This window comes from Doryrhamphus excisus, linkage group LG7, assembly GCF_037039965.1.
Source record: "Doryrhamphus excisus strain RoL-2023G ecotype Guam linkage group LG7, RoL_Dexc_Guam_v1.1, whole genome shotgun sequence".
In the NCBI taxonomy this organism is placed as follows: domain Eukaryota; kingdom Metazoa; phylum Chordata; class Actinopteri; order Syngnathiformes; family Syngnathidae; genus Doryrhamphus; species Doryrhamphus excisus.
The window spans coordinates 3786255-3813788 of NC_136363.1; the positions used below are offsets into that span (position 1 = coordinate 3786255).

Sequence of the window (27534 nt, forward strand, 5' to 3'; positions counted from 1 at the left end):
ATATATTCCATTACATATGTGAAAATAGAACATACTCGATAAAACAATTTCAGTAGAAAATAGAACAATGTGTCTAGAAATGCCTACAAATCACAGACTTGGGATCGAACCAGCAACCATGACCCTTTTCATGAATGAAATATGATTTCTGAAAACCTATTTTTTTTTTTTAAAAAAAAAGGTCAATACGATTCATTAATATTGGGTCATGTAGTATATTCAGATTTGGGATCGAACCAGCAACCATGACCCTTTTCATGAACGAAATATGATTTCTGAAAAACAATTTTTTTCTTTTTTTTTTTAAAAACGTCAATACAAAGCGTTAATATTGGGTCATGTAATATATTCAGATTTGGGATCGAACCAGCAACCATCAGGTTAGGGAGACGAACACTCTGCAATTGAGACATGATGAAAAATAGCTGCAGTATTTGAAACGCAGGAATGTAAAAATGGAGCATGACTGTTGAACTGATGATCGAACCAGCAGTCATTGAGTTGCGACAGAATTGTGAGGACTGACGGCAATCTAACCGAGTGTTTCGTACTGATCTCTTCTTGGAGAAAAAGTCCAGATAGTGGAAACTCTAAGGTTAAACACAAGCCTGCCCGGAACTCTGGCCTCGCTATATATGATCTATAGGATTAAGTGCTGCTGATGTGTTAGTGCAAAAGGCGGAATCGAACCAGTTGAAAGATGACCCTCGATGTGAACTGACTATTTTTTTCTGAAATAGGCCATGTTCTGTTCTCATTGCGGTTTCAAATTAGCTCTGTAAAATGGAACCACTCGGGGGCAGAGGTTGCACTAGAGCATGGGTGTCCAAAATGCGGCCCGGAAAACATGAAAACTAAAAAAAAACAACAATAATGTCAAAGTAATAAAAGTTAACTAATAATCATAATAATAATAATAATAATAATATATTTTATTAATAGTAGTATTATTAATAATTATAAAATATATATAATGATATATATATAATGGTTGTTATAATATTCCAACTATGAAAGTTCGATGACACCCTCTCCCTGTGCGTGCGTTGGTTTACACCGGGTAAAAAACATGCATGCTAGGTTAATTAGCGACTCCAAATCGTCCATAGGTATGAATGTGAGTGTGAATGGTTGTTTGTCTATATTATTATTATTATTATTATTATTATTATTTAGATTCAGCATTGAAATGAAATTGTAATAATAATAATAATAATCTTAATATTAATAATATATTTTATTATTAGTAGTATTATTAATAATTATGCAATAAAATATATATAACATAATCATATATTTTATTAGTAGTAGTAGTATTATTATTAGTAGTAGTATTATTAATAGTGTTATAAATAAATAATAATTATTATTATTACTATTATTATTATTTCAATCCTGAATCTAAATATTATTAAAAATTATTACTAGTATTATTATTAATAATTATAAATATTATATATATAAATATATATAACATTATTATTATTTAGATTCAGGATTGAAATGAAAGCAGGCGGATATAGGAAGCCTAAACTTTTAATCTGTGGTGTACACACAAGACAGAATTAATTTTCATAATTTTCATAACTGCATTCAAGACTGGCATAATGACCACAGAGCTACGTACGTTCCAATCATAAACTGTATGAGCTTCCTAAAATATTGTGACAGGTCAATAACACTCAATAGGTTTATTACTTATAGGCCTGTAAAAAATACATTTTGAATCTTGCAATAAATATTTTACAATAAAAATAATATTTGCAAAAATGAATCATATTTTGAATGACCCACCTGCAGTACCTGCCATACTTTGGGAACCACTGATGAAGTATATCACCAGCGTATAAGAATAAGGACAGTGTGTCCATGCAGGCATATCAACATCAGGGGGGTCACCTCAAGTGTCGGATGAGTCGGCATTAAAACCCATCCCACCAATCCGGTCCTCGGCCCCGGATTAGTCCGTCGTTGCACATGTGAGGGTCCTTTCTACTCCACTGCCATGGACGCCTTAATCATCATGGACGTTTGACTTTTGCAAGTCGAGTTAAAAGACAACTTCTGGAGTGAGCAGCTTATTTGATTTTTATGAGATAAAATATGGAAAAATGATCGAGCAGGTCTTTTTCCCACAATCCTTTGCTCCTGAGCGTCTTTCGGAAGAGCACCTGCAGCTCCTCTAACGCGTTGAAAAGCTCCTTTCGGCACAGCATTCATTCCAGGCTCTGCAGCACGACGCGATATCGCCCACGTATTGTCGCCGCACAAAGTCACCTGATCCCCAAGTCAACCACGCTGACGTTATTGATTTCCGATCAGCTACAGTAACGGGTCGGACACATAGATTCCCCTTTTTAATATTCAGCTGCCCTCCTTCATTGAACATAAATCAACATCACCGGCGGCATCGATCGTCAATCACCAGTGACGTTATCGATCCGGCCGGTCCTGCTACAATAGACTTGTGACCCTCAGCCTGTGGACACTACGGCCAGGCTACGGCGAGTCGATCCCTCCGAGATACAGTATTAATGACTCTTTATTGATAATTTATTTATTTTCTACTTCTTATTTCTAAAATCGCAAATACTTCAACCTGCTGATATAATTAATAGTGACAAAAATTATTTTTTTTAATTTAAAAATAAAAAAATAAAAAATGTAACTATATTAGGTACTCGTACTTCGGTACGTGACAAATTTTTTTGTTTAATTTAATTAATTTAAATTTTTATTCTTATATAATTTTTTTAATTTTAATTTAACTTTTTATCCTAATATAATTTAATTTTTTTAAATTTAAAAAACATTAATTATATTAGGATAAAATTTTCAATTTAAATTTAAAAAACTTGATTAACTTAATTTTAAAAACTTTTTATTCCTAATATAATTTAAGTTTTTTTAATTTACATTTACATTTAAAAAGTGTAAAATCTACTTTTAAAAAACTTAAATTATATTAGGAATAAAAAGGAAGTAAAAAGTTTTTAAAATTAAGTTAATTAAGTTTTTTTAATTTAAATTGAAAATTTTATCCTAATACAATTAACTTTTTTTTAATTTAAAAAAACTTGAAAAAAATTTAATTTTAAAATTAAAAAGTTTAAAAAACATAAGTTATGTTAGGTTAAAATTTAAATGAAAAAAACTTAAATTATATTAGAATAAAAAATTTAAATATAAATTAAAAAAACTTAACTTATATTAGGATTAAAAAACTTTAAATATAGATTAAAAAAACTTAACTTATATTAGGTTAACATTTAAATTAAAATAAAAAAACTTAAATTATAGTAGGATAAAAATTAAAATTAAAAAATTTAAAAAAAAACCTTTAATTATATTAGGAAAGCAGGAAGTGAACAAATGTAACAGTTACTGATTGTAAATGTACCAGATGGAGGGGTAGGATTTAATAAGCTTTGCTTCTTCCTACTCCTTTTGGACATGTGGAACTGTGAACTGATTATGTGATGCATTCAATTGTAATCTGATGCATGTTCAAATGAAATTAAACCATTTTCTGGTAATTAAATTCCCCCTCCTGTTTATAGTGTTCATATTGAACACCCAATGGTCGGAAACCTATGTCGTGGAACCACTGTTATGTTTGTTTTTGTTTTTTGTTCCCCCGTAAACTACGCTGCTCCTTCTTGCATTTCATTTCCAAGCATATTTTCTGCCTCTGTTGAAGTGTCATAATCAATTTCAGCCAGTGGTAGCCCAAAGGTTAGCGTTAAGTGAAAAGTCATTTTGAATCCCTGGACCAGTGCTGATATTAAATGAGAGGCAAGGCACCATTTAGATAAGCCCCCCAAAATCCAATTTTTCGTTTGATTTCCTCTTTGGCCAACAATAGAGGGCTGTTTGAAATGCACCTTGGGTGTGAATTTGCGTAACTCTTTAAATGTCAAGCATTGCTCCGCCGAAAATAGCATGCGTGACGAGCAAATGCTCGCCTTTAAATACAACTATCTATTGCCTGTATCGATAGTGATAATACAAAGCAAACAAAAATTCATATTCATATTTTGGGTTGAGAGGGAGGGTACGTTTTGGACTGGTCGCCAGGTCATCAAACATAACAGTAAAATAGATGTCAGACTACCCGTCATCCATAAGACAGTGGTGTAATTAACTTTTTAGTTAGGGTTAATATTTATATTTAGAATTTAAAATAAAAAATTCCGTTTTTAGAATTAATATTTGTCACATTTATATGGAGTTTAAATATTTTATATTCACATTTATTGTTTTTCTACAATTTACAATTACACTTACCATTTATATTTAATTATTTTTATAATTTAATTTAAATGTTTTATTTATATTGAAATTTCAGTTTTATATTTAGATTCGGATTAAATCTTTATATTTACATTTAACATTTTAAGATTTATATATCTATTTATATTTTTTGCATAACGTTTTTTGAATTTTTATATTAAATTTTAACATTTATTTATATTTTTGTTTATTGTTATTAAAATTTTACAAGTATTTTTAACATTTACATTTAGATTTAATTTTTGTATTGAAGTTTTATTTAGGTTGAGATCTAACATTTATTTTTAAGATTTATATAACTCTTACATTTACATTTAAGATGTATTTAAAAATGTGTTATTCATATTTATTATTTAAATTTAGATTTAACATTTATTTTTATCATATCTAGGTGTAATATTTTGATTTATAGTTAGATGGATATGATAAAAATAAATGTTAAATCTATCTTGTAATATTTTGACTTATAGTTAGATTTAACGTTTATTTTTATCATATCCATCTAACTATAAATCAAAATATTACAACTAGATATGATTAAAAATAAATGTTAAATCTATCTTGTAATATTTTGACTTCTAGTTAGATTTAACATTAATTTTTATGTATTTATTTATTTTTATTATTTATTTATTTATTACAATCCATCATGTAATATTTTGACTTATAGTTAGATTTAACATTTATTTTTATTTAATTTAATTTGTATCTATCTTGTAATATTTTGACTTATAGTAAGATTTAACATTTATTTTTATTTAATTTAATTTTTTATTTATTTATTGCAATCTATCTTGTAATATTTTGACTTCTAGTTAGATTTAACATTTATTTTTATTTAATTTATTTTTTTATTTATTTATTACAATCTATCTTGTAATATTTTGACTTATAGTAAGATTTTACATTTATTATGTTGAATTTATTTTTATTTTATTTTTATTCATGTATTTATTACAATCTATCTTGTAATACTTTGACTTATAGTTAGATTTAACATTTATTTTTATTTAATTTAATTTTTATTTATTTATTACAATCTATCTTGTAATACTTTGACTTATAGTTAGATTTAACATTTATTTTTATTTAATTTTCTTTTATTTATTACAATCTATCTTGTAATATTTTGACTTATAGTAAGATTTAACATTTATTATGTTGAATTTATTTTTATTTTATTTTTATTCATGTATTTATTACAATCTATCTTGTAATACTTTGACTTATAGTTAGATTTAACATTTATTTTTATTTAATTTAATTTTTATTTATTTATTACAATCTATCTTGTAATATTTTGACTTATAGTTAGATTTAACATTTATTTTAATTTAATTTAATTTTTATTTATTTATTACAATCTATCTTGTAATATTTTGACTTATAGTTAGATTTAACATTTATTTTTATTTAATTTAATTTTTATTTATTTATTACAATCTATCTTGTAATATTTTGACTTATAGTTAGATTTAACATTTATTTTTATTTAATTTTTTTTTATTTTATTTTTATTCATGTATTTATTACAATCTATCTTGTAATACTTTGACTTATAGTTAGATTTAACATTTATTTTTATTTAATTTAATTTTTATTTATTTATTACAATCTATCTTGTAATATTTTGACTTATAGTAAGATTTAACATTTATTATGTTGAATTTATTTTTATTTTATTTTTATTCATGTATTTATTACAATCTATCTTGTAATACTTTGACTTATAGTTAGATTTAACATTTATTATGTTGAATTTATTTTTATTTTATTTTTATTCATGTATTTATTACAATCTATCTTGTAATACTTTGACTTATAGTTAGATTTAACATTTAACATTTAACATTTAACATTCAACATTTAACATTTAACCATGCGTTGTTATGGAAGAATAAAAACCCAAAGTTACACAACATGTTGTTCCAAATTGATTCCAACTTGAACACTGCTATTTTCCTGATGCCGCTCCGCTCCCATCAATATTCCGTAGGTCGGGTGGAATCAAAGCGCCCCATACGTACAGTATATAATTTATCTCCACGGATGGGAGCTTTCACAGGTCGCTGGAGGCTTTCTCCGTGTTCTAGTATTCAGCTAACAGGGATGCGGTTAGTTTCAGTGTCAGCCCACACAGACAGTGACACAGACAGGGAAAGCGCCAGTAAAGCCCACGGGCGAAGTCTGTCCACCAATGCTAAAACTGTCTTGGAGGAAAAAAACAACAGACCATAATATTGCAGTTTTGTACTGTAAGGATGTAAGAAATGTAGTGTTTTTGTTAGAATTTGACTGAAGCCTTTTTATATGAACGGTTCTTCAAGCTGAGTCGTAACAGTTGTTCATTCTGTTCAGGCGGTCAAAGGAAGAGTGATGAATCGTTTATGAATTGTCATATATCATATATATATCATATATATCACATATATCATCATATGTCATTTATGGTCATATCACCTCATACTTTGGTATATGAAAAAAATTAAAATTAAAATTAAAATTGTACATGTATTTTTAACATTTATATATAGATTTTATTTTTAAATTGAAGTTTTGTTTACGTTGAGATCTAACATTTATTTAAGATTTACATAACATTTACATTTAAGATGTATTTAAAATGATTGCTGGTTCGATCCCAAATCTGAATATACTACATGACTCAATATTAATGTATCGTATTGACCTTTTTTTAAAATAAGTTTTCAGAAATCATATTTCATTCAAGAAAAGGGTCATGGTTGCTGGTTCGATCCCAAGTCTGTGATTTGTAGGCATTTCTAGGCACATATTTCTATTTTCTACCGAAATTGTTTTATTGAGTATGTTCTATTTTCACACATGTAATGGAATATATTACATGACCCAATATTAATGCATTGTATTGACCTTTTTTTAAAAAAAAAAATGTTTTCAGAAATCATATTTTGTTAATGAAAAGGGTCATGGTTGCTGGTTCGATCCCAAGTCTGTGCTGTGAATAGGTTTGAAACACATTTGTAGGCATTTCAAGGCACATATTTCTATTTTCTACCGAAATTGTTTTATCGAGTATCGTTCTATTTTCTAACTATATTAGGTCATATCACCTCATACTTTGGTATGTGACAAAAAATTAAAATTAAAATTAAAATTAAAATTAAAATTAAAATTAAAATTAAAATTAAAATTAAAATTAAAATTAAAATTAAAATTAAAATTAAAATTAAAATTAAAATTAAAATTAAAATTGTACATGTATTTTTAACATTTATATTTAGATTTTATTTTTATATTGAAGTTTTGTTTACGTTGAGAACATTTATTTTAAAGATTTACATAACATTTACATTTAAGATGTATTTAAAAATGTGTTATTCATATTTAATATTTAAATTTAGATTTAACATTTATTTTTATCATATCTAGTTGTAATATTAAAATTAAAATTGTACATGTATTTTTAACATTTAGATTTTATTTTTATATTGAAGTTTTGTTTACGTTGAGATCTAACATTTAAGATTTACATAACACTAACATTTGCATTTACGATGTTTTTAAAAATGTGTTATTCATATTTAATATTTAAATTTTGATTTAACATTTATTTTTTATCATATCTAGTTGTAATATTTTGATTAAAATTAAAATTAAAATTAAAATTAAAATTAAAATTAAAATTAAAATTAAAATTAAAATTTTAAAATTAAAATTAAAATTTTAAAATTAAAATTAAAAAAACTTTAATTATATTAGGAAAGCAGGAAGTGAACAAATGTGACAGTTACTGATTGTATTAAAATTAAAATTAAAATTAAAATTAAAATTAAAATTAAAATTAAAATTAAAATTAAAATTAAAATTAAAATTAAAATTAAAATTAAAATTAAAATTAAAATTAAAATTAAAATTAAAATTGAAAAATTTAAATTTTAAAATTAAAAAAACTTTAATTATATTAGGAAAGCAGGAAGTGAACAAATGTAACAGTTACTGATTGTAAAAGTACCAGATGTAATAAGCTTTGCTTCTTCCTACTCCTTTTGGACATGTGGAACTGTGAACTGATTATGGGATGCATTCAATTGTAATCTGATGCATGTTCAAATGATGTAAGGATGTAAGAAATCCAGTGTTTTGGTTAGAATTTGACTGAAGCTTTATTATATGAACGTTTCTTCAAGCTGTGTCCGAGCAGTCAAAGGAAGAGTGACAAATCGTTTGGTCCTATTTGAGGTTCTGTGACTACGTTTGCTGTGTAAACACTAATACTGGCTTTTTTTTTTGTTTACCTGTAATGGCAAGTTTCTTTTTTTCTGTGTATAACAATGATAAATAGATGGCTAGATATAGCCCTGCTATTGGAGATGGATTACCATGTAAGACGTAACCTACATCACATCACTCTCCGAGTATACAGCGGCTCATCGATCAAGCCTCCGCCACCCACGTTCCGAGCTCTTCCCTTTTCCCCTCCCTGTAATCTATAGTGTCATCTTAGACTTCAAGTGTCTTTCAGCCATATGTGCCGTCCCTGTCAGCCAAACCAGTGGCGGACTGTCTTCATTTCCATGATGAAGGATGCAAGGACAGCGCCTTGTGAGAGCTATCGACTGTGATCCATCAAAGTTCTTCCTATCAGGAAGGGTCATTGCGTGCTTTCCATCCTCAGTTGGGGGGGGGGGGATGATTCCCGAGTCCAAAATGGTGACATTGCACTGCTGCAGTGGTGGTGCATCGCCCGTGGTTACTCATTTAGGGTAAGGTGAACGTTAGTTAGCTGTTAGCGGTGGGTTTCTTCATTTTAAAACAGGAAGTGTAACAGGAAATACTGCATTGAATACATGAAGGGCAGCATAAAAAACAAGAAAAGGCAAAGGAGCAATCAGATACTGTGTTCTACTTCAGAACTACCAAAAAACACTAAACTCATCACACAGCAACTTAACACCTATAATACATAATAAATATACAAACAAGTACCAATACAAGTTTAAAATGGGAAAAAAATGTATTTAAACATTTTCCCATAATGCATTGCATTTTGAGGAAGGCATTTGTTGGTATTTGCCAGGGTGCTGCAATGATGTCAGCCTCCCTCTTGGCTCCACTAGCTACCTCTACAAACAGAATACCCTATTCATCCCTTTGGGGTTCCCTCAGGGAAATTGGCAAGTCCGTCCATTTTTCCAGTATAACACTAAACTCATCACACAGCAACTTAACACCTATAATACATAATAAATATACAAACAAGTACCAATACAATTTAAAAATGGAAAAAAATGGTATTTAAACATTTTCCCGTAAAGCATTGCATCTGAGGAAGGCATTTGTTGGTATTTGCCAGTGTGCTGCAATGATGTCAGCCTCCCTCTGAGCTCCACTAGCCCCCTCTACAGACAAACAGAACACTTTATTAATCCCTTTGGGGTTCCCTCAGGGAAATTGGCAAGTCGGTCCATTTTTCCAGTATAACACTAAACTCATCACACAGCAACTTAACACCTATAATACATAATAAATATACAAACAAGTACCAATACAAGTTTAAAATGGAAAAAAACAGTATTTAAACATTTTCCCATAAGTAAGGCATTTGTTGGTATCTGCCAGGGTGCTGCAATGATGTCAGCCTCCCTCTGGGCTCCACTGGCCCCCTCTACAGACAAACAGAATACTTTATTAATCCCTTTGGGGTTCCCTCAGGTAAATTGGCAAGTCCGTCCATTTTTCCAGTATAACACTAAACTCATCACACAGCAACTTAACACCTATAATACATAATAAATATACAAACAAGTACCAACACAAGTTTAAAATGGGGGGGAAAGGTATTTTTAAAAAATTCCATAATGCATTGCATCTGAGGAAGGCATTTGTTGGTATCTGCCAGGGTGCTGCAATGATGTCAGCCTCCCTCTGAGCTCCACTAGTCCCCTCTACAGACAAACCGAATACTTTATTAATCGTTGTTCCCTCAGGGAAATTGGCAAGTCAGTCCATTTTTCCAGTATAACTCTAAACTCATCACACAGCAACTTAACACCTATAATACATAATAAATATACAAACAAGTACCAACACAAGTTTAAAATGGGGGGGAAAGGTATTTAAAAAAATTTCCACAATGCATTGCATCTGAGGAAGGCATTTGTTGGTATTTGCCAGGGTGCTGCAATGATGTCAGCCTCCCTCTGAGCTCCACTAGCCCCCTCTACAGACAAACAGAATACTTTATTAATCCTTTTGGGGTTCCCTCAGGGAAATTGGCAAGTCCGTCCATTTTTCCAATATGACACTAAACTCATCACACAGCAACTTAACACCTGTAATACATAATAAATATACAAACAAGTACCAATACAAGTTTTAAATGGGGGGGGGGTATTTAAAAATTTCCCATAATGCATTGAATCTGAGGAAGGCATTTGTTGGTATCTGCCAGGGTGCTGCAATGATGTCAGCCTCCCTCTGAGCTCCACTAGCCCCCTCTACAGACAAACAGAATACTTTATTAATCCTTTTGGGGTTCCCTCAGGGAAATTGTCAAGTTGTCCATTTTTCATGTATTGAAATTTATATTTAATACAGTATCACTTGGATTATAAAGTTAACCAATTCCACAATCCATGAGGGCCCTCATTTTGCAGTAAGTAAGTAATTTGATTCCACATTTATAGCTGCTATGATTGACAGTTTGCATAGTCCCTGGTCGTGTAATGGTACAGCTTCTACCTCAGGCTAAACATTTTGCATTAAAAAATCATGTTTTCAGCAATTCAGTGTATTGAACGATAACCATGTACTGGTTTGTGTGCCATAAATGTGTTTGATATAACATGAATATTATTATTACTTCACTTTTGCTGGTATAGTAGTTGTGTAGCGTTTGCGCTACTATGTTGTGTAGTTTTTTTTTCAGCTTCCTCTTCCTTATAAGACACAGCCTCCCCAATCTGGGCAGACAGGTCAAGCCGGCTGATAGGAATCAGACAGTTGTTGATCCAATTAGCGATATCCGAGCGCGGCGTCAGGGAACACCTGCATTCCACTATGTCTTCCTTTCTTTCTTTCTTTCTTTCTTTCTTTCGTTCTTGTTCCGATGCTCTTCAACACGTCCTTGCCGTAAAACTGATCAAGCTGTCCAAACGGTTTCTGGGAGGTGCTCAGCTTGTTTGAAAATTCTAACATATCAAAGAAGCTTCGGAGAATTATTTTTTTTGCATCCCCTCGGGTCTTTGCAGGTTTAAAATAATCCAAAACTGCTCGGCTTTTGAGCGGGAATGAGAGACTTTTTTTTTTTTTTTTTCGTTAACAGCTTTGGTCTCGAACGTGATTCACCAATCAAACCCTTTTTATTATTCCCTTGGAAGGAAACCCGGCACTGATTTCTGATTTTTTTTTTTTTTTTTTTTTTTTTTTTCCTGCAGTTGAGTTCAGTTGTGAGTAGCAGATGAGAATAAAACAGCCTGACATTGATGTATGATGTGCTGATGTGCATCCATGCATCCAATGGTTGCTGTCAATATGACTGAGATCATACAATCTCACATTGTTTTTTCAAAAGCAATTTAGACTTATAAGTAACTTTAGATTTTCATAATTTATTTTTTTGGGGGGGAAAAAATACAATTTATTACACTGCTGTGTTGTGCTCCTGCACTGATGGATTTACATACAGTATCTGCAATATAGAGGAAGCAGCTATCGCCATCCTCCATTTGCATAAACTGGGAAGAAATAGGATAAGGTTGGGTACAGTTTACATGTTATGTGATTAATTTATTATCGATTAATTAATTATCTGACACCAATTCATTTCTAAAGGTGATGTTTTTCCTCGGAAATAATGTAAATCCAATTATAGTAATCCCTCGTTTATTTCAGTTAATTGGTTTCAGACCCGACTGTGATAAGTGAATTTTCGTGATATAGGAGTCTTCATTTATAAATTTTGTATTTAGAGTATGGAAAACCTGTTTTTATGTTTTTTTTTAAAGATTATTAGAGCCCTCTGGACATGAAATAGCACCCCTATATTATCTAGTATCGTAGAAATCTGAAGAAAAATGTGATAATAAAACTTTTGTTGGACAAGTGGTTAGCGCGCAGGCCACACAGCAAAGAGACCCGAGTTCAATTCCACCCTCGGCCATCTCTGTGTGGAGTTTGAATATTCTACCCGTGAATGTTTGTTTGTCTATATGTGCCCTGCGATTGGCTGGCGACCAGTCCAGGATGTACCCCGCCTCTCGCCTGAAGACAGCTGGGATAGGCTCCAGCACCCCCTGCGAGCCTCGTGAGGATAAATGGCAGAAAATAAATGAATTAATGGTTTCAGACCCGACCATGATAAGTGAATTTTCGTGATATAGGATTCTTCATTTATAAATTCTGTATTTAGAGTATAAAAAAACCTGTTTATATGTTTTTTTAAGATTATTAGAGCCCTCTGGACATGAAATAACACCCCTATATTATCTAATATAGTAGAAATATGAAGAAAAATTTGATAATAAGACTTGTGTCAGCCGAGTGGTTAGCCTGCAGGCCACGCAAACATTATTTTGCCCCATGGCGGGTTATTTATGGTGAGTCCGCAACACTTTGTTCAGGCGCTTGATTTCACAGAATGGTACGAGATAGCAAAATATTTTGCCTCGAAATTTTGCAGAAACTTGATTTGTATTCATTTATTCATTGATTTTCTGTCGATTTTCCTCACGAGGGGCGCGGGGGTGCTGGAGCTTGTTCCAGCTGTCTTCGGGGCGAGAGGCGGGGTACACCCTGGACTGGTGGCCAGCCAATCACAGGGCACATATAGACAAACAACCATTCACAATCACATTCATACCTATGGACAATTTGGAGTCGCTAATAAACCTAGCATGTTTTCGGAATGTGAGGGGAGAACATGCAAACTCCACACAGAGATGGCCTGAGGGTGGAATTGAACTTGGGTTTCTTTGCTGTGAGGTGTGCGCGCTAACCACTTAACCACCGTGCAGCACTTGATTTATATAAAAACTGGAAAAACACATTTTGTCAGTGATATAGTGCTATCCCAAATGGATTACAAGACCATTGCCGTTGAACTCTTACCCGAAATGTCAATTCCCAACAACAACAACACACCAGAAGCTAAAAATAAAGACACAAATCACAACGTTAGCTCATTAATGCCCTAATCATTTCATTAAACCGGCTTCAGTCCCTTGCCCTATGCTCATTTCACTTTTATTGCTGTTTTATTGTCTGCGATTTATCCGCATCGCCCCCCCCCCTCCCATTGTGTGATACTGTGTCACGATTAGCATCTGTGAGTGGAGATGAAAGTGTCAGCAGTTCTGTCTGTGTGGGTGTCATCTCTGGAAATGTCCCTCCGCTCACCCCTCTGCAGGGAGACTTGTCACTGGTCTGAGAGAAGCCGGTTCATGAGTGGCTGAGTCTGTAATGCAAATGTGACGACAGGAGAAGCTGTCAGGTTGTTTATAGGCCAACAGGTGCACAGCAGCGCTGTTTGGATAAGTTTGCTGATCTGTACGGTTCTGAAGGTCAGGCCATCCTAGGTAGCGAACATTTCATCCCGGTGTTGGTGATTTATGTTTACAATATGCAGTACCAATACTTGGAAGCGGACATAAACGCTCGTAACTAAGTTGCTCACTGTGTTTCATTTGGATGCTAAATTCATGTAGACTCAACCAACAGCAAGTAAAAAAAAATATTTATATAATTTCCGGTGTATAAGCGGTTCTTAAGGTTTGTACCCTGCATCGTATACAGTAGTGCAGCAAAGTTCTACCTCAAAACTAACAAACAACACTAAATTCATCACACAGCAACTTAACACCTATAATACATAAGAAAATACATAATAGATATACAAACAAGTACCAGTACAAGTCTAAAATGGGAAAAAGGTATTCAAACATTTTCCCATTTGTTGGTATTTGCCAGGGTGCTGAAATGATGTCAGCCTCCCTCTGGGCTCCACTAGCCCCCTCTACAGACAAACCAAATACTTTATTAATCCCTTTGGGGTTCCCTCATGGAAATTGGCAAGTCCCTCCATTTTTCACACTAAACACTAAACTCATCACACAGCAACTTAACACCTATAATAAATAAAAATTATACAAACAAGTACCAATACAAGTTTAAAATGGAAAACAAATGAATTTAAACATTTTCCCATAATGCATTGCATCTGAGGAAGGCAGGGTCTGGGTCTGTACTGCAAATGTGACGACAGGAGAGCTGTCGGGTTGTTTACTAAGTAGCTCCCTGTGTTTTATTTCGATGCTAAATTCATGTAGACTCAACCAACAGCAAGTAAAAAAAATTATGTATATAATTTCCGGTGTATACGCTGTTCTTAATGTGTGTACCCTGCATTGTATACAGTAGTGTAGCTAAGTTTTACTTCAGAACTAACAAAAAACACTAAACTCATCACACAACAACTTAACACCTATAATACATAACAATACATATACAAACAAGTACCAATACCAATAACTAAGTAGCTCCCTTTGCTTCATTTGGATGCTAAATTCATGCAGACTCAACCAATTGCAACAAGACTCGGGAGTAAACCCACCCATGCACGAGGAGAATGTGCAAACGCCGCAGAGAGATACCTAACAGAGATGGGAATTTTTTTAAATTCCTTTGTTTTTCCATTTTAAGCTTGTATTGGGCGGCACGGCGGACGAGTGGTTAGCGCGCATACTTCACAGCTAGGAGGACCAGGGTTCGATTCCACCCTCGGCCATTTCTGTGTGGAGTTTGCATGTTCTCCCCGTGCATGTGTGGGTTTTCTTCGGGTACTCCGGTTTCCTCCCACATTCCAAAAACATGCTAGGTTAATTAGCGACTCCAAATTGTCCATAGGTATGAATGTGAGTGTGAATGGTTGTTTGTCTATATGTGCCTTGTGATTGGCTGGCCACCAGTCCAGGGTGTACCCCGCCTCTCGCCCAAAGACAGCTGGGATAGGCTCCAGCACCCCCGCGACCCTCTTGAGGAAAAAGCGGTAGAAAATGAATGAATGAATGAAAGCTTGTATTGGTACTTGTTTGTATATTTATTATGTATTATAGGTGTTAAGTTGCTGTGTGATGAGTTTAGTGTTCTTTTTTTAGTTCTGGAGTAGAACTTAGCTGCACTACTGTATACGATGCAGGGTACAAACTTTAAGAACAGCTTATACATCGGAAATTATATACATATTTTTTTTCTTGCTGATGGTTGAGTCTACATGAATTTAGCATCCAAATGAAACACAGGGAGCTACTTAGTTATGAGCATTTTTTTACTGTCATGTCTTTATGCAACACACCATGCACACTACATGCATTGTTATTGGCCTCCGTTCCTGTCAATATGGGCTTTCAGGTTTGTATTTTTTGTTAACATATTTTTTTTGTTCACCTTCATCCATTTTTTTGGGTCTGCAACACCACTTTGTTGTTTTTGTCATGTCACGTTAGATTCCACTCTCATCCACCAGCAGTCGCATTAAATACTGCAGTCGGCTTAACTCCCATGATTCCATACTGTTGAAGTAAAAACAACAACAAACAGGAACGCCTTGTTAGAAAAAGCTTAGGTTGACAGATCGCTGCCACTTCACCATCTCGGAGGTATTTATGAGCGTGATTATTATTTCAACAATACTCCGAAATGCCGTCTCATGCATTGCCAGCTGGAGATGGTTTCGGTTGTGGGCCTGCCAATATCAGCCGTGTAGGAATTTGGTGTAAGAGGAGGTCCGCAGTGAGGTCACAAGATACTTTCCTCTGTAACGTGCCTTTGTCTTCTCCTCTGCAGCTCCCACAGAGCCTCTACTGTGTAAATTTGCAGACGGAGGCCAAAAGAAGCGGCAGAGTCAGAGCAAGTACCCTCAGAACGGGAGGCCGTGGCACAGAGAAGGCGAGGTGAGTGTCACCCCCATCACCGAATATACCGACTTCTCTTCAATGTGGTGTCTATAATAGAAAACATGTCTATGTCTATTATTTTATTTAGCCATGTTTATGCTTGCAAAAAACACTAAACTCATCACACAGTAACTTAACACTCCAAAGGTGTACCTAAAAATATACAAAGAAGTACCAATATGAGTTTTGAAGTTTCCCATTCTGCATTGTGTCTGAGCAAAGCAGTTCATTGGAGGACATGCGGCATAGAAAGTGGTTAGTGCGCAGGCCACACAGCTAGGAGACCAGGGTTCAATTCCACCCTCGGTCATCTCTGTGTGGAGTTTGCATGTTCTCCCCGTGCATTCGTGGGGTTTTTTTCCAGGTACTCTGGTTTCCTCCCACATTCTAAAAACATGTCTATTATAAAAAAACAACATGTGTATGTCTATTAGTTTATTTAGCTATTTTTATGCTTGCAAAAAACACTAAACTCATCACATAGTAACTTAACACTCCAAAGGTGTACCTAAAATATACAAAGAAGTACCAATATGAGTTTTGAAGTTTCCCATTCTGCATTGTGTCTGAGCAAAGCAGTTCGTTGGAGGACATGCGGCGTAGAAAGTGGCTCACAGCTAGAAGACCCGAGTTCAATTCCACCCTCGGTCATCTCTGGGTGGAGTTTGCATGCTCTCCCCGTGCATATATGGGTTTTCTCCGGGTACTCCGGTTTTCCTCCCACATTCCAAAAACATGCTAGGTTAATTGGCGACTCCAAATTGTCCATAGGTATGAATGTGAGTGTGAATGGTTGTTTGTCTATATGTGCCCTGTGATTGGCTGGCCACCAGTCCAGGGTGTACCCCGCCTCTCGCCCGAAGACAAACAAGAGTTATAATAAATTAATTTAATTAGGCCACAGCAAAACCTGTTTAGAACCTTCTAAATATCTTTAACATTATTAGAGCTCTGTTGACATGAAATAACACCCCTATATTCACATTTACACCCATATTACCCATTGTAGTACACATACAGTACAGTAATACCAGAAAATAAGACAGGAAGTGATGTCGGTGGGGGGGTGCAGTAAAATTTCAATTTTATATATATATATATATTTGGCTTTTAACGTAGGTAAGTTTCAGGAAAATATCAGTTCCCAACAAAAAAAGAAGAAAACCGGCTTTTTGTGAAAAGATACATTTCAAGCATAACTTTGTGTGCTTGCAGTAAAATTTCAATTAGATTTTTTTTTTGTGGCTTTTAACGTAGGTAAGTTTCAGGAAAATATCAGTTCCCAACTAAAAAAAAAAAGAAAAACAGCTTTTTGTGAAAAGATACATTTCAAGCATAACTTTGTGTGCTTGCAGTAAAATTTCAATTAGATTTTTTTTTTTGTGGCTTTTAACGTAGGTAAGTTTCAGGAAAATATCAGTTCCCAACTAAAAAAAAAAAGAAAAACAGCTTTTTGTGAAAAGATACATTTCAAGCATAACTTTGTGTGTGCATGCAGTAAAATTTCAATTTGATTTTTATTTTTATTATTTTTTGGCTTTTATCTAAACACAAAATGAAAGTACTGTCATATTTAATGCTTGGTTTATTTGAACAGACTATCAGTCAGGAGGTATTATTGTGGTATAATATAATTAATACTACCCCATTTGTCGTTCTTACTCCTTCTGTGTCTCTATTTATTGGAAATCCTCCCAAGTAGCATTCAGCAAGAGTCGGTCGTCGAGTGATTCACTGTCTAAAAGACCGAAAGAAGAAGAAGGAACACATGATCACTCATGAGTTCAGCAGGGTTGAGTGCTCCAGGGTAGCGTGCGGTGAGGATCAGGAAGTTATATGACATATATTATTGTCAACTAGCCAGCGTGGGAGTCAAGAAAGTGCTGTCTTTCTCTGTCCCACGTATTAGTCACTGTTTTTATATACACACACACACACACACTCAAGCAAAGTTGCTCTTTCATTTGCCTTCCTCGCCTTTGACTTTCGTTCTGTCTTTCCCCAATACACACTCCTACACACTTTCAAAGTCATACTGCTCAAGCAGCTACTCCAAAGAATGAGTGTTGATGAAAAAATGTTTGGTTTTCATCTCAAAGCGAATCGTGACAGATGTCTACGTGTGTGTTTGTGTGGCTAACTTTGTAAAATTACAAAATATAGTTTTTTCTAAGGAAAACATTCATAACATATGGAAATGGCGAAATCCCTTGTTTATCACCGTTAATTGGTAATGGTAATGGTTTTATTTCATTTGAACATGCATCAGATTACAATTGAATGCATCCCATAATCAGTTCACAGTTCCACATGTCCAAAAAGGAGTAGGAAGAAGCAAAGCTTATTAAATCCTACCCCTCCATCTGGTACTTTTACAATCAGTAACTGTTACATTTGTTCACTTCCTGCTTTCCTAATATAGTTTAAGTTGTTGTTTTGGGTTTTTTTTTATGTTTTTGGGTTTTTTTGTTTTTTTGTTTAATTTTTTAATTTTTGTAATTTTATTTTTACTACTATTTTTATTTTTAATTGTTTTTATTTGTACTCCAGTTTTCCCCCACCTTCCAAAAACATGCTATGTTAATTGGTAATGGTAATGGTTTTATTTCATTTGAACATGCATCAGATTACAATTGAATGCATCCCATAATCAGTTCACAGTTCCACATGTCCAAAAAAGAGTAGGAAGAAGCAAAGCTTATTAAATCCTACCCCCTCCATCTGGTACTTTTACAATCAGTAACTGTTACATTTGTTCACTTCCTGCTTTCTTCATATAGTTTAAGGTTATTTATTTATTTATTATTAAGCTTTTATTCTCAAAATTAAGATTACAATAATTTTCTTGTAATAATCTGACTTTATTGTCCTAATATTTCATAAAATTAGTGCTTTTTTGCTGTCATTTTAAAAAAATTTTGAAAAATTGTTTTAAAAAAAAAACATTGGTTCCCACGCTGCACATTTGGACAACCCTGCTAAAACACACAATATTTTAGACAGTTGCAATTGGTGATTAATCACAATTAATTTTATTTGAGAACTAATTTTACAAATTTTACAAATTTTACTTTTACAATCAGTAACTGTTACATTTGTTCTCTTCCTGCTTTCCTAATATAGTTTTATAATTTTATAGTTTATTAAAAATATAGTTTTTTAATTTTAATTTTAATTTTAATTTTAATTTTAATTTTAATTTTAATTTTAATTTTAATTTTAATTTTAATTTTAATTTTAATTTTAATTTTAATTTTAATTTTAATTTTAATTTTAATTTTAATTTTAATTTAAAAAAATGTAATAGTTATTCCATTTGCAGGAAATTCAGTATTACGTTTGCAGTAGGCAAAGTTTATTACGTTTGTGGGAAATTTATTACATTTGCCGGATCATTCCATTCAAAGCTGCAGATTTGTATTACGTTTGTGGGCAGTTATTACGTTTTCGGGTGTAACAAGGGCAAATGGCGTTTACCGTCGCCTGGTGTGAGGCACCCCCTCCTCATAACCCTTGTGTCAACCAAGGCTTTGTTATTCCGCCAAGATTCAGTCTTTTTGCTCACACTTGTGGAATTGATACCTGGCTGGCTGATCCCCGAAACCGCCCACTACCACCTTGTGGTCCCTTGAGCCACTATTCCCAAAACACCGTCGCTCTGGGCAGGTGGACCTCCATGGGGAACAAGGCCAAAGGAGTCATACAAATGGATGAGAAGAAGGTAGATTAAGAGATGGAGGATCAAGAGAGGAAAAAGAGTGGATGGAGAAAGAAAAGACTACTTTGAAGGAGAGGATGGCCGAGTACGTGTGTGTGTGTGTGTGTGTGTGTGTGTGTGTGTGTGTGCGTGTGTGTGTGTGTGTGTTTATGCTGATGAAATCTGCTGTCCTCAGCAACCTCTGCTTAAAGAGAAATCGGATTAGCTGTCCTCTGGGAGAGAACCTTCACGAATGCAGATGAGGGATTGCACTGCACAGGTTTCTCTCCTGGCCTCACACACACAACTTGTACCACACACACACACACACACACACACACATGTCCTCACACACAATACATTGACTCTTAGAAAGGGCCACACACACACACACATTTTAAAAAGCATTAAATGTAAAAACTAGAACTATCAAATAATTATTAATATATTATTATCAGATTAATTAGTTCTCAAATAAAATTAATTGTGATTAATCACCAATTGCAATTGTCTAATTTGTATTTTTATTTTTATTATTATATATCAAATTTATGTATATATCAAATTTTATAAATGGGTCAGTCTCCTAAAAAGGGTACCGAAAGCATGAAGGATGTTATTTTGTAATTATTATAATATTTATTAATTTATTAATTTATTAATTTATTAATTTATTAATTTATTAATTTATTAATTTATTAATTTATTAATTTATTAATTTATTAATTTATTAATTTATTAATTTATTAATTTATTAATTTATTATGATGCATTATGGTCCAAGTTGGCCAACAGAAAATAAATTATTATTATTATTATTATTATTTTTTTTAATTTGTAATAATCATTATTATTTGTCATTATTTTGATTATTTGTCACTGTCCCCTCACCAGTTTGGAATACACAAACATCTTTCTTTAATGTGCAATGGACAAATTAATAATAATGATGCATTATGGTCCAAGTTGGCCAACAGAAAATAAATTGTTATTATTATTATATTTAATTTGTAATAATCATTATTATTTGTCATTATTTTAATTATTTTTCACTGCTCCCTCACCAGTTTGGAATACAGAAAAATCTATCTTTCATGCGCAATGGACAAATTAATAATAATGATGCATTATGCTCCAAGATGGCCAACAGAAATTAAATTATTATTATTATTATTATTTTTATTTTATTTTTAATATTTTGTAATAATCATTATTATTTGTCATTATTTTGATTATTTTTCACTGCTCCCTCACCAGTTTGGAATACAGAAAAATCTATCTTCCATACGCAATGGACAAATTAATAATAATGATGCATTATGGTCCAAGTTGGCCAACAGAAATTAAATTATTATTATTATTATTTTATTTTTTAATATTTTGTAATAATCATTATTATTTGTCATTATTTTGATTATTTTTCACTGTCCCCTCACCAGTTTGGAATACATAAACATCTTTCTTCCATGCGCAATGGACAAATTAATAATAATGATGCATTATGGTCCAAGTTGGCCAACAGAAATTAAATTGTTATTATTATTATTATTTTTATTTTATTTTTTAATATTTTGTAATAATCACTATTATTTGTCATTATTTTGATTATTTTTCACTGTCCCCTCACCAGTTTGGAATACATAAACATCTTTCTTCCATGTGCAATGGACAAATTAATAACGATGATGCATTATGGTCCAAGATGGCCAACAGAAAAGAAACGATTGCTTCAAAAAGTCACTTTGCAACAAGACAAAATAGTCATTGACTCTTTCGAATGGGCCTTGTTGTCATTTTTGATTCACATCCTTTCATTCGTCAGTAATCATTTCCTGTTTATTCTCTTTCAGACCGGGATGGCGTTGACATACGATCCTGCTGCAATGCAGAATGGGTAAGAGGCTGACCTTAGCATATTTTAATACACTTCCATCTTTCCAAATGGGAACCAAATGAATACCACTGATGAATGAGAACAGTCGTCATTATCAACTAATAAAAGCAGTCATATGAAGGGGGTCAAGTAAAAAAAAAAAAAAAAGACGGTGTGTTTAAGTACATCGAGGTCATGGCGTGTGTTTCCGTCTGTGTAGCCCTGCCAAGATTTAATGGACCCGTGGAAATAAATGACCTAAAGACATGCTTTATTGTTCCCCAATGCACTCACAAGCGGAATAGGAGAACTGAAGCTTCTCTTTGTGTTGCGTTGGCTTCAGTCATTCACCCGAAACGCTTTGCTTCCTAAAGCGATTATCCTGCCGTGACACAGTCTCAAATGTATGAATTGGAACGTTCAACGAGAGCCTGATGCCAAAGATGCCGAAAAAAAACAGCATTAAGAGAACAAGGTAAAAAAAATGTAGTCAACTTTTTCATTGAAATCACATTGAAAATATACTTGGCTTAATTTTTGGCTTAGTAGTCAAGCCAAGTTTAAAAAAAAAATGTAAAAATTATAAAAAATTATAAAAATTATAAAAAAATATAAAAATTATAAAAATTATAAAAATTATAAAAATTATAAAAATTATAAAAATTATAAAAATTATAAAAAATTATAAATTAAAATTAATTTATTTATTCATTATGAATTAATTAATTAAAATAATAATTATTATTTTAAAAAAAAGCCCAAACTCACTTGCAATTACTGAATGTAGCAACACTGATATACTACTATATTGGGTAATAGGAGTGTAAACGTGACTATAGGGGTGTTATTTCATGTCTAGAAGTCTCTAATGATGCCAAAAATCATATTTAAAATATGATTACATATTTGTAACTATGTCCCTATGATCCTATCCATCCTGGTCACTCCCAATGAGAACCTCAGCATCCTCATCTCTGGACATGTCCCAACCATCTCAGTCTGGCGTCTCTGACTTTATCTCCATGGTCTCTAACATGTAATGTCCCTCTGATGTACCTGATCCTATCCATCTTGGTCACTCCCAATGAGAACCTCAGCATCCTCATCTCTGGACATGTCCCAACCATCTCAGTCTGGCCTCTCTGACTTTATCTCCAAGGCCTCTAACATGTGATGTCCCGTTCCTGATCCTATCCATCCTGGTCACTCAGCATCCTTATCTCTGCTACATCCAGTTCTGCTTCCTGTCTTTGCTACCTCCAGTTCTGCTTCCGGTCTTTAATTAAGGCATAATAATGAACCGATAAAAGATGAGCCACGTGCTGCCAACAGCCCCTGAGCCACACTTTAGACACATCATAGCTCTTGTTTATTTGTTTATTAATTGAGTGTTTTTGCCTCTTTTCTTTTTTTTTTTTTTTTTAAAAAAGGGAAAAGATTGGTTTATTTGGAAGGATCACCATTCCTAGTTAGCCATTTTTGGTTACCAGATTGTTCCCAAAACGTTATGAAGCCTAACATGTTGGCTAAGTTAAGCATGTTTTTTGGTTTTGTTTTGGGTTAAAAGAGCCGTTCAAAAGTCCTGACTCGTTTGTAAAGATATTTAATAGAAATTAACGTCTCTTTCTTTGCCTTGCCGATGCAATGATCTTTCCACATGTCGGATAACAATATAATTAACGTTTCAGATTCCCATTTACCAATGTCAATTTGTATTTACTACAGTAAATTACATTTTGGATTTAAGAGAGCGCACTGGTCTCTTTTTTTTTTTTTTACATATACTTTTGTCTGCAGCTCAGGTGACTAGAGACTGTCGGACCGCACGATCACAAAGCCTCAGACCGTTGGGAATGTGATAAAGCAGCATATCAGGGCCACCTCGCTTCTCCAAAGCTAAAGTCACACCTCGCCTCTTTTAAATGCATGGAGTTTTCTTCAAGCTCAGCACACGACTCTGCTGCTTAATCCTGGCAGCCAGCATGGTGCCATGTAGGCCTAATGCTGCAGTCTAGAGAGGGAAAAAAAATGTCTTTACACAATGGCAAATACACGGTTTGATTTGATAAAACGCAGCATTTTTTGTTGTAAATGGTAAAACTCTGAGAAATGGTGTCGTACGCAAAACTATACATATACTGTGTACAATTTATATAGCATAAATTCTGATTTGTTCATACATAAAGCCGTACCGGCGTATAAGCCATCATGTCCACGTCATAATAACTCACTTTACAATATACAAACATGTACCAATATGAGTTTAAATGTTAAAAAATATCTATTTTAAAGCCTTTATAGTTTGAATGAATGAATTTATTTGTGTAAAATTACTTTTTTTTCCATTTATGCTGTTTTTTCTTTAATTTTCCAAGTACAGTATTTTAACTTTTTTGGCAATCAATATACAAACATGTACCAATATGAGTTTGAATGTAAAAATATCTATTTTAAAGCCTTTTTTGTTAAATTATTACTCTTTAATTGAATCAAATTAATGAATTTATTTTTGTAAAATTACATCTTTTTTTCCATTTATGCTGTTTTGTCTTTAATTTTCCAAGTACAGTATTTTAACTTTTTTGGAAATCAATATACAAACATGTACCAATATGAGTTTGAATGTAAAAATATCTATTTTAAAGCCTTTTTTGTTAAATTATTACTCTTTAATTGAATCAAATTAATGAATTTATTTTTGTAAAATTACATCTTTTTTTCCATTTATGCTGTTTTTTCTTTAATTTTCCAAGTACAGTATTTTAACTTTTTTGGCAATCAATATACAAACATGTACCAATATGAGTTTGAATGTAAAAATATCTATTTTAAAGCCTTTTTTGTTAAATTATTACTCTTTAATTGAATCAAATTAATGAATTTATTTGTGTAAAATTACATCTTTTTTCCATTTATGCTGTTTTTTCTTTAATTTTCCAAGTACAGTATTTTAACTTTTTTGGAAATCAATATACAAACATGTACCAATATGAGTTTGAATGTAAAAATATCTATTTTAAAGCCTTTTTTGTTAAATTATTACTCTTTAATTGAATCAAATTAATGAATTTATTTTTGTAAAATTACATCTTTTTTCCATTTATGCTGTTTTTTCTTTAATTTTCCAAGTACAGTATTTGAACTTTTTTGGCAATCAATATACAAACATGTACCAATATGAGTTTAAATGTTAAAAAATATCTATTTTAAAGCCTTTTTTGTTAAATTATTACTCTTTAATTGAATCAAATTAATGAATTTATTTTTGTAAAATTACATCTTTTTTTTCCATTTATGCTGTTTTTTCTTTAATTTTCCAAGTACAGTATTTTAACTTTTTTGGCAATCAATATACAAACATGTACCAATATGAGTTTAAAACGAAAAAATATTTATTCTCGTAAAATGATTGCCTTTTTTGTGAAATAAAAGCCTTTTTTGTTAAAATATTACTTTTTAATTGAATCAAATTAATGAATTTATTTTTGGAAAATTACATCTTTTTTTCCATTTAAGCTGTTTTTTCTTTAATTTTCCAAGTACAGTATTTGAACTTTTTTAGCAATCAATATACAAACATGTACCAATATGAGTTTAAATTAAAAAATATTTATTCTCGTAAAATGATTGCCTTTTTTGTGAAATAAAAGCCTTTTTTGTTAAAATATTACTCTTTAATTGAATCAAATTAATGAATTTATTTTTGGAAAATTACATCTTTTTTCCATTTAAGCTAGTTTTTTCTTTAATTTTTAATTTTGAACTTTTTTGGCAATCAATATACAAACATGTACCAATATGAGTTTAAATGTAAACTAAAGTAAAGCAATCTCTGAAAAATACAAAAATTACATATTTTTTGTCTCATTATAATATGGGTTTATTCTCGTAAAATTTTTTGTCAAAATATTACTTTTTAATTGAATCAAAGGAATTAATTTATTTTTGTAATATTTTTGTAGTATCTTTTTTCAATTTATGCTGTTTTTTCTTTAATTTTCAAGTACAGTATTTTAACATTTTTGGCAATCTTATTCTAAAAAGGAACAAGTTTGTTGTGCTTGTTTCTCATAATATTACGACTTGAAAAGAAATTAATATTTCAACTTTGTGACAAAAATTCCTCATAATATATCTATGATATTCTCGTAAAACTACAATGAATTTTTTCTCATTAGAATGCAACTTTTTTCTGTGGATTTTCCCATTTTTAATCAGATTTTATATTTTTTTTGTTAAATTATATATTTTTTACAATATAAACAGCCATGAACCGCAAATGGCCACACCTTGAACACCCCTGGTATGCTTTGAAATTGCGCCATTTTCCATTTGCAAACAAGATACTACCACACCGATACGTTGATATTAACTAAAATGTTATCGACTGCGGTTATTTTTTTTCTTATACCGTATTTATTTGAAGTGAACTGCCTCAAAACGAGGCCAATAGCCAAGCAGTACGGTTCTGGAAAAGACGGCATCCCTTGTTCTCGACTCCACTTTTTGACCTCCCTCTTTCACCCTTTCTCAGGTTCTACTCCTCGCCTTACAGCATCGCCACCAACCGCATGATCGCACAGACCTCCATCACGCCCTTCATCGCTGCCTCCCCCGTTTCCACATATCAGGTACGCCGTAAATACACTGCATTATGGGAAATGGCTGTGTTCTTTGTGCGTTCTTGTGTTTGTGAAATTGCAAGGCTTTTTTTTTATTTGTATATGGAGATAGCAGAAGAGAAAAAGGGGGGGGGGGGAGGCTGCAAAACAGCGTGAGGTTATCTTTGCTTTTCTTGACGACTCCAGCTGTGCACGATGATCGGGTCCAAGCACAACAGGCGTCTGAAAACAAGCCACAAAAAATAAAAAATAAAAAATAAAAAATAAAAAATAAAAAATAAAAAATAAAAAATAAAAAATAAAAAATAAAAAATAAAAAATAAAAAAAAATAAATAAAAAAAAAAAAAAAAAAAATCATCCATCAAGGAAAAAAAGTCGGGTTTTTTTTGCCAACCCGATCTTCTATGCAATGACGAATATATTTTTATTTTAACACTTTCCGACTGAACTTCCATATTCTTCACAGTTTTTTAATGAAACAGACCAAACAGGAACGTGAAAATTGCTTGTGTGTGATGTCAGGGGTGTTAACAGTTTTCTGTCAGACCGCATTTCACACGGCGGCCATCACGGAATCGAAACACGAAGCGGAGTTACCGCTCTGCCCCTTCTTTGCGTTGGGAGACGCTATCGCTTAACATTAGTGCTGCTTGCTATGCAAGGGATGGATGCGACTGGAAGGGAAGGGGCGTGAAAGATAGGTGGAACAATGGGAACGACAGATGTGAGAAAGGAGAGTTGTGGCGGCGGCGGGGGCGGCGGTAGGATGGCGTTGCTGAAGGTTACTCCACCCACTTGCCTGACTCCAAACTATCCAGAAAGTGCAGTGGCGAGGGAAAAGTGGGCCAATGGCATCTGAATAACCACCTCGAATTGATTTATTAGAAAAATTACATAATTCTATCATGGTTGCTTATGTAAAGATAAGTAAACGGGAAACAAACGGCCATATAAGCGATTCAGAATAATCAACCCAACCCGACAGGAGGGTTCTGGAATTCTTCTAAGCCGTTTTAAGTTGTTTTAATTGTCAAACTTGACAGTTCATAAGCTAACATGCTATCTGAATATTTAGACTGGCATGACTTCGGTGGCTTTCGGGTCATAATCTGTCT

The 27534-nt window shown here is 32.6% G+C and overlaps 1 protein-coding gene across 3 annotated transcripts in view; it reads left to right on the forward strand.

The window, feature by feature from the left end:
* Positions 1–27534, forward strand: part of rbms3 (RNA binding motif, single stranded interacting protein) — a 283637-nt gene that overhangs the window by 218339 nt on the left and 37764 nt on the right. For all 3 annotated transcript variants that reach the window (XM_078791916.1, XM_078791917.1, XM_078791915.1), the window contains 3 exons: positions 16117–16223; positions 21774–21817; positions 26331–26427. In XM_078791916.1, the coding sequence (XP_078648042.1) occupies positions 16117–16223; positions 21774–21817; positions 26331–26427 (248 nt within the window). The remainder of the gene's footprint in view (positions 1–16116; positions 16224–21773; positions 21818–26330; positions 26428–27534) is intronic.